Source organism: Arachis stenosperma, chromosome 2, assembly GCF_014773155.1.
Source record: "Arachis stenosperma cultivar V10309 chromosome 2, arast.V10309.gnm1.PFL2, whole genome shotgun sequence".
Taxonomy (NCBI): domain Eukaryota; kingdom Viridiplantae; phylum Streptophyta; class Magnoliopsida; order Fabales; family Fabaceae; genus Arachis; species Arachis stenosperma.
The window spans coordinates 100791759-100800963 of record NC_080378.1 but is presented as its reverse complement, the minus strand read 5'-3'; the positions used below and the strand labels follow the sequence as shown (position 1 = coordinate 100800963).

The 9205-nt window shown below is 30.5% G+C and overlaps 2 protein-coding genes across 2 annotated transcripts; one reads left to right on the top strand and one right to left on the bottom strand.

Moving 5' to 3' along the window:
* Positions 1 to 2821: 2821 nt before the first annotated feature.
* On the top strand, positions 2822 to 4554 carry LOC130960199 (uncharacterized protein At4g19900-like). The gene is made up of 2 exons (XM_057885526.1): positions 2822 to 3500; positions 3645 to 4554. Exons 1-2 carry the CDS (start codon positions 2840 to 2842, stop codon positions 4091 to 4093), a joined length of 1110 nt encoding a protein of 369 aa, XP_057741509.1. The 5' UTR covers positions 2822 to 2839; the 3' UTR covers positions 4094 to 4554.
* Positions 4555 to 5413: 859 nt separating this feature from the next.
* LOC130960200 (30S ribosomal protein S31, chloroplastic) lies at positions 5414 to 6279 on the bottom strand. The gene is made up of 3 exons (XM_057885527.1): positions 6025 to 6279; positions 5846 to 5910; positions 5414 to 5680 (listed from the first exon to the last, which is right to left on the bottom strand). The coding sequence occupies exons 1-3, from the start codon at positions 6218 to 6220 to the stop codon at positions 5546 to 5548; spliced, it is 396 nt and encodes a 131-aa protein (XP_057741510.1). The 5' UTR covers positions 6221 to 6279; the 3' UTR covers positions 5414 to 5545.
* Between the last annotated feature and the right edge of the window lie 2926 nt (positions 6280 to 9205).

Here is a 9205-nt window from a genome sequence, read left to right as displayed (position 1 = left end):
GGTAATTAGTGTCATTCAAACTTATTATCCCAATAAAATTATTTGCCTCCATCTTTCAAACAAGTTATAACTAAATGTCCAAAACTGAGTTCTGATGCTAAATGATAGGAATAAAACACATAATTTTCTACTTGCAAGAATTGGAGGAACAACAACACTTACTCTCAAATAAATAACAACAGTAATAACACACCAATAGCAACAAAAAAAAAAACACAAAAAAGAAATACAGATAAGAACGTACCAAAATTTTTTAACGTGAAAATTTTCCTTAATATGAGAAGTAAAAAATCACGAGTTACCAAGACCAAGAAAATAACTTTATTATGATAAAAATAGGATAGAAAAGAGTAAATTTATTGCACAAAATGTGCATATAATAAGCCAAACAACCCAAACATCAAAACTTACAAAACAATAACCAAAAAGATGAAAATACCACAAAATAGAGTTGTTACTGTGTAGCTAATATCTCCAACTACAAACCTCTTATTGAAGATCCGAACGGTGAAAACGAAAAACCAAATGTCTAAAACACACTGTCCAAATTTGACCTCGATCCAACAGTTAACGAATTTGCAACAACCAATTTATAGCTTTGTGTGTTTGCAAAAATGTTTTCTCTCTTCTCTTCTCTCTCTAATCTTATAAGCTACCTCTCTCTTACAACTCTAACTCAACCTCTACCACTTCACTATATAAAGTGCAATCATAAGTTTGAATACTAACATTTGAAAAAAATTTTCCAATAGAAAGATAGCTCAAAAACACGATAATTGTTATATTTTTTATTAATAACTAAAATGTTACTTTTTCTTTTTTAATTAACTTTTTTTAGTTGTGCATATTTATTAAGATAATAAGATCATTAGTAAATTTTATTGAACATTTACAAATTTTTTAAAAAAAAATTATTATCCTTTATTAATTACAATACATTTTCTCTATATAATTATAATTTGATTGTATATGATATTTAAAAATGTAGTTGTGAATATATTTGATTGTATATAATCTTTATATATATGTGGTCAATTCATTAAAATTAAATTCAGGGAAAAAAATTCAGAAATAAAGAAGTTGGCTAATGAATGCACTTGTAACACTTATAAATACTAGAAGCATAAAATTCTGATTATTTTTTCTTTTTTAAATGCATTAAAGTTTTAACTTACAAAAAAGGAAAATTGTAATTGATGAAGAACATACAATATGCTCTGAATCACAAGTAATGGAAACTTATTGGGTGTTCATTTCTTGCTGCTTCCTAAATATGTAGAACAAACAATCCTATTGGCAGAGACATCTCACCTACCAATATCTAAATTTCCATATAATGTTGATAATACCTTCCCAAAAGAAGGTTATTAATCTATTTATAATTATACGCATGAATTTTAGTTTTATTGTTGTTGTCAACGATTTCTAAGTAGATGACAGATAGACGAAATGATCCTTTTCAGTTTTTTTAACACTTAAGAAAATGTAGTGTGATCTCGCACCACTAACTTTATAAGTAGAGCCAAAATTAAATATGAGAGAAAGAGCATTGAAGGGTGAAAGATCACAATTGACACCATCCAATTTTTTTTTATTGGAGAGGATCTACTCCCACAGGTAGATGACTAATTTTATATTTTGTTAATCTGAAATAATTTTATATTTATTATGTTTTCTTATATAAAAATTCCTTTTGAACTTAAAACATTACCAATTTCATCTTGAACTTTTTAAGTTTTTTATTAGAGGAATGGAAACATTAAGATCGAACTTAGTTTGACTCAAACAAATGTTAGTTCGTGTCAACTAAGCATTGTTGCCAAAATTAACAAGGGTTGAGTAAGCCATTAGTTTTGAGTATATATTAATTCAGAAATAACCGTAATATGTGTATAATAAAAATAATTATTAAATTAATTATTTGTATAAAATATTTGTTAAAATATAACATATATATTAAAATTATATAAAACAATATTAATATATATACACAAATATATAATATTAATTTTGTAAGATATAAACTTAAAAATTTAAGAAAAAAAATTAGGTAACTAACAGATTTTAAGCCAATATGACAATATGTATTGAACAATTCCATTTTCACTCTTTTTCCTTCATAAGAACGAAAAAAAAGAAGTAACGAGTTGGTTTTCTTATTTTTCCTTATATTTTGTCACTAATTTGACTATGCATTTTCCGAAACAGATATTGGTAGCGACGTGTGGAAGTGTATATAGTATAGTACACCAGAAACTAATAATTTAGCATTTTAAATCCTCAAGTCATTGTTTTAGGTAGGAAAAATTATCAATTATAGTCCATTAGTCTAAAATTGAGTGAATTATTTCAAAATGATGAAGCTACGTTGCTTACTGGCATAGAACTATAGAAGTGTCATATATTATCAAACATGCAAGACCTTTTTTTTCATTTTCTTTTTTTTTTCTTTTTTGTTTATGGTCTGAAATTCAAGTTTCAGAAAATACAATAAGAAAAATGAAGGTTATATTTCTCATAATAAGAAATTGATAAATGCTAAAAAGAAAAAATGAAGGTTATATGTACCATTTTTGCATGCAGTTCTCTTAAATTGATAATAAGTCCGAATATCAGTAATAAACCAAATAAGTAAATAAATGTGTGTGAAAATCAGAGAATCAGTATAAACAACAGTGGTTACTATAATAGCTGAAAAAATAGTTGTTTGTCTCATAACATGAAATTGATAAATGCTAAAAAAAACTAAATAACTGTTAACTCTAAATGAATACTTTTATATATAATTGCATAATATCAAGGCAAATCTGAAAGTCTCAACAAACACAAACTTCTCAGAATGTTTGACCCTAGACACCTTAAAAGTGCCAAGTTACTTTTATCCTCTCTGTTCATATTCTCTGCCATAATTTTTGTTATCCATGCATATAGTATCATCTACCATGATTTCCTACACTCTGCTACATATAAAGAACCTTCAGAGAATTTGCAAGCTCATAGTCACAGATTCAAAGAGCAAATAAGATCAACACTTTCTAATCTGCCTTTACACTCCATTCAAGAAGAGAATGATAGAATTCAATCTGGAAATCAGAATGACTTGGTTGCTCCACTCGGTGTGACAGAATTAGAGAGAATAGCTTGGTTTCGGAAAAACCTGCACAAGTTTGATATTCTCAAGTCAAACAACTCGACCCGAAGATTTCACAGCAGAGTTCTAGAATTCTTCAGCCGTGAATGCGAGGCTCAGTTTTTCATGACTTGGATTTCGCCGGCAGGCTCGTTTGGTGTAAGAGAATTGATGTCCGTGGAAAGTGTTTTTAAGGTTCATCCCGGCGCATGCCTTGTAATTCTGTCGAGAACTTTGGAGACCACGCACGGCTACACAGTGCTGAAACCGTTGCTTGACAGTAGGTTCAAGGTTCAGGTCGTGACCCCAGACTTGCCTTTTCTGTTCAAAGGGACACCGGCCGAAGCTTGGTTTCGTGAGTTAATAAAAGGTAAGAAGGATCCAGGTGAGATTCCTTTGTCACAAAATCTATCTAATCTGATAAGACTTGTAGTGCTCTATAAATATGGTGGAATCTACATAGATACAGACTTTATTGTTCTAAAACCATTAACTGGGTTGCGGAATTCTATAGGAGCACAAAGCATGGATTTAAGATCTAAGCATTGGACTAGATTAAATAATGCTGTTCTGATTTTCGATATGAAACATCCACTTCTTCACGAATTCATTAGTGAATTTGCATTGACTTTTGATGGAAACAAATGGGGGCATAATGGTCCATACCTGGTTTCTAGAGTGATCAAGAGGCTGCTGAAAAGACCTGGTTTCATATTTAAGATCTTGCCACCTATGGCTTTCTATCCAGCTGATTGGAATAAGATAAGGGGGTTTCTCAGGAAGCCGAAAACTCAAACTGAATCGAAATGGGTAGAAGCCAAAGTGCTTCAGCTCCGTGCGGAGACTTATGGGATTCATCTATGGAACAAGCAAAGCAGAAGATTGACAATAGAAGATGGAAGTGTCATAGGAAAACTTGCATTAAATCATTGTATCATTTGCAACCATATATTTAGTTCTTAGATAACAGTTCTTGAAAAAAGAAAAAAATGGTGGAGAAGGAATTCTATTGTGAATACCAGTTTTTCATTATTTCCCTATCTATAGGAAACACTATGATACGATTGTAAAAGAAATGCAGTTATGGTTATACAAAGCAAAAGGTATTCTCTAGCAATACAAGTCTAAACCATAGTCTGAATCTAAACCTTTCACATCTTTACAAACCAAATCCTTCTCTATCAATCCGAGCTAATTGGCTGACCAATATAGTTTGATTAATTCCAGGGATTCTAGGATTAAGGTCTGTAATAACTCTCACAATCCGACAGATATGATATTAATTATACACGAGTCACTATAAAATACAGGTGCTAGACTAGTATGCTCCATTTCAAGTAATCTCCACCGGGATATGCTTCCCCCTTTCATACGCTACACCAAATTTCTATGTTCATGAGCTAGGAGGTTTTTCTAGAAAAAAGAAAAATAAAGAAGGATGTATCCAAAGACTTGGATCAAGAATTATGAGAAAAATAGTTCCCTTAAAGTTTCTTAGAATCACATTTATCATAAAAGGCTGCATTCATTACATCCATCAAACCATCAAGTAATGCTAGCTAAATAAAGTCAACAAGCAATTTCGGGTTCTCTATAATCCTTTTGATATTCAGAGCTATATACCAGTGAATTTGTTTACCACTCTCCTAAGTAGTTTCAAATTTTCAATATAACATGTAAAATTATTCCAAGTATGATGTAAGAAAATTCGCAAGATACAGTCCTTAAAAATTTAAGGAGAAAAGTGAAAGGGCAAAAATAGACTAATACAACCAGTAGAGAATTAAGATGGTGACTGCACTTTTGGATTCAGAGCTGACATACAAAAAACACAGTATTGAGCCTAAGTTCCAAGTGTTATGGAAGCACTCGTAGTCCTTTGTTTTTCCCAAGGGCTATCTCTACCAATATCTCAACTTTCACATAGGCAAAAAGAAACCAAGAAATATTTACATACTCTTGAAGCACATTTAATGCATGTTTCAAGAATATTTATTTATTTATAACTACATATCGTTGGTTTTCTACATAACTTTCATATATTTCAAATGAAAATGTTCTTCGAGCATGTATTAAATGGGGTTCCAAAAGCATGCAAGAATTTCTCGAAAGAATCCGTATCATGTTTACCACTGAGAATACACAAGGTCCAATGTAAGACAAATCCTAGGCAAACACAAGTCTTGATTTTATTTTATTCTATTGTAATGCTAATGAGTGAACCATCAATCTTAATTTCACAATAGAGTTTAATACAGATAAAAGAAGAACAGTAGCCTCAACTAATATAAAGATAGTTAAAACTCATCATATAATATAATCAAAATCCATATTGTATATTGTCATAGAGCAATGCAATTCAAATATCAACAACTAAACAATGAAACATTTTAGAACTACAATTCAATAACAAATTCAGCTAGTAAAGAGAGACTCATCAATTTCAATCTTCACCACTTCATTATCTTCGAAACGATCCTTCTTCGTAGGCGCCGGCGGAGCAAACAGCCTCGGTGGTCCTCTACCCTTTTTCTTGTCCCTTGGCCTTGCCTGAAAATAACCATAACATGAAATTTTGAGCATAATTGCAAAACACAGTTTCAAAAACAAGAACCCATTAATAAAAAAGATCAAAACTTCAGACAAAAGAGAAGTAGAGGAACAAAACAATAAACATGGGAAATTTCGAAAAACAGAATACAAGCAGAACATTACATTTCCGAATGAATGGTTGAAGCGCTTTCCCTTTGCAGTTTTCTTGTCACCTCTGCCACAGTAGACTGAAAAAGAAACGATAAAACGGTGAATGTGCAAATGGGGTGCTAGAATTCACGCATAACGCAAAACAATTACAGCAAATTTTGCAACATTTTGGGTTTTGATGCAGCATGTACCATAAGGAATTGGAGAAGGAGAAGAGGAAGTCGCTGCAGAGTGTGAAATTGAAAGAGAAGAAGTGGAGAGTGGTGAAGGGGAGAGGGTTTGGGAGTGAGAGAAAGAAAGGTGAGAAGAGGAAGAAGTGTGGAGTTGAGTGGAGAATGGTGGAGGTGAAGCTAGAAGCAGTGAAGCCATGGCTGAGGATAACACCATAAGGGGATAAGGTTTTGAGAGTGAAGAAAATGTGTTTACTGCGCAGTTTTATTTGGCTTATTGAGCCATCCTCTCTTCAGTCTCTTGTATTATGTTTAAGAAAGGAAATTTTTTTCTCTAAATTTTAGAAACATGTAAAACAATGAAATGAAATTTTTTTTATTTCTAAATTGATAGTAAAAAAATTATTAGATAATTTAATATATTTGATTAAATTATTATTTAATATTTTTAATTATTAATTTTACAATAAAATAAATATATGAGTTTTAATTAAAATTTTTCTTCCTTCTTTCTCAAACAACTGTTTATATATAAACCTTTTTGTAGTAAAAAAAATATTTACTAATAATTTTATTAATAAAAAGAAAAAATAAAAAAACAAATATAGTAATAAGATTATTTATAAAAAATATTTGTTGATTAATATTTTTTCTTTATATTTAATTTATATTTAAATTAATATTATCCAATTTTTAATTTTTTTCACTAAAAATATTAGCTCTATAGCATTTCCTTGATTTTATTTTTTCAGTTAAATAATCCAAAATTAATACATTTTTATTGTTTAAACCTATGTAATTTTTTCCGTGCGGTATTATTGTTTTCCACTCTTCCTTCAAACTTTAAAATGCTATCTAGCAAATCCCAAGCCTTAATTTATCTATGGCATACACTCATCGGCCATTATGGTAATATATACCAACTTTTCAAAAAGTGAAATATTATGGTAACTATTTTTTATTAATATTAACTAATTTTTAGTTAATATTTTATTTTTATAAAATTTAAGATTTAAAATTTAATGTTTAGAATTTAAAATATTTAATTAAATAATAATAAAAAATGATAAATTTTATGGTGCTACACATCCATGTAATTTTGTATCTAAGTATATCTAAGTTGGCCTAACACAAAAAAAAAACCTAATACTATCAAATGAAACGTGAAATACACGCGTTCAACACACACGAAACAACCGTTCTTGCCCAACGCTTCACGCTCGTTTATGCACGAAGTGTCTTCTTCTTCGCCTTCTTTTTTGCGTTCCTCCTTCTCCTCATTATCCTCCTTCTTTTTTCGCGCATTTTCTCCTTATCGTCATTCTTTTGTTGTTGTTGCTGCTGTATTTTTTTGTCTTTTTCTCCTTCTCTCTCTAGTGAAGAAGCAGTAGAAGGCGAAGAGGAAGAATTTTAAATTGTGCAGAACAAAAATAAAACCGATCATGTCATTATGGTGAAACAATTGTATAGTACTGAATGAACGAAACATAATACATTATATAAAAGCAAATTCCAACAGCTTCTGCATAATGAATCGAACCACATACTCATGGTGAAACAATTGTATAGTATTGAGTGAACGAAACATAATACATTATATAAAAGCAAATTCCAACAGCTTCTGCATAATGAATCGAACCACGTACTAATGGTGAAACAATTGTATAGTATTGAGTGAACGAAACATAATAAATTATATAAAATCAAATTCAAATAGGTTTCTGCATAATGAACCAAAAACATCATTATGGTGAAACAATTCTATAGTACCGAGTGAAAAAACATAATCCATTATATAAAATCAAATTCAAATAACTTTCTGCATGATGAACTAAAACACATACTCACAATGAAACAATTGTGTAGTACTCACTGAACGAAACATAATCCATTATACAAAATCAAATTCGAAACACCTCTGTCTACAATTTAGATATTATCAATTCAATTCAATTTCAGAACACCTCCATCTATTCAATTCAATTCAAATAAATTTAGCAATAAGCAATTTCATTCTGTTGAATTCGATTCAAAATTGAATAATCCAAACCTCACCAGTATGATTCATTTCGGAAGAATAATCCAAATCGCTCTCATTCAACTGATTTGAAGTTGATTCATTCATTGTTTCAATTTAAAAGTCCAGATCGAAAAAGAAAACAAAGAAGAAGAACGACGGAGCTTATTACATTAAATTCAATCCAGATCCATAACGAAGAACGCGAGTAGAGGAGAACGACAAAGCCTATAACGCAAGCAGAGAAGAAGAAGAAAGAAGGAAAACGCAAGTAGAGAAGAAGGTTTACGTTGAGCAAATTTCATAAAAAGATACGTGAATCACAAACGATTTGGAGATTGAAAAAGCACATATAACAAAAAAGACTTGGATAACATTCTATGAAGCACGGATTCTCTCATGGTGCCGGCGTATCCGTGTCGGACACGAATCCGACGCCGACACGTGGTGGATACTTCAAACGAACGTATTGGCGGCGTATCTTCTTGCGGTACAGAATTTTGGTAGAGCGGTCACGAATCCGAACGAGTCCAACCCGATTCAGATGTTCATGAGATGGATCTTTCTCGTGGACTGTAAATTTTCAATTGATTTTGTGATTTTATGGCCCGATAAACCAATTTTTTCTTTCTAATTTTAAAATATTCTAAAATTAAAACAAATCAAAATTTAACTTTAAAAATAAAATAATTAATAAATCAAAACCTAAATCTATTTACCGCTTGTCTTTGGTAGCTTACTTAATCACTAGTTTAGTCGTTCTTGGTTCTCTGCATTATATTGAAGAAGAAGAATAGAAGATATAGAGGTTGAAGACGAACTGAAGAACTACATTGTATGGTGCGTGGTGTTTGCAGACGATGGACTAGGAGAAGAAGAAATTGATACATTTTCTGTTAGCGAAATGGCAAGAATAGATTAAAATTTTTTATTTTTTTAATAATTGCATAATTTTAAGATTTTTTATGCAATTATATTTACTCTTATATTTATAATATAATATTTTCTTAATTTAATATATTATTTAAATTTTAATTCACAACGTATCTTAAATGTGTCGTATCCAATTTCTTATAAAAAAACGTGTCAATGTATCTGTGTCATATCGTGTCCGTATCTCATGTCGTATCGGTGCTTTCTAAATAACATTCATATATTTTTTACATGAATGTGGAGCATTATTAT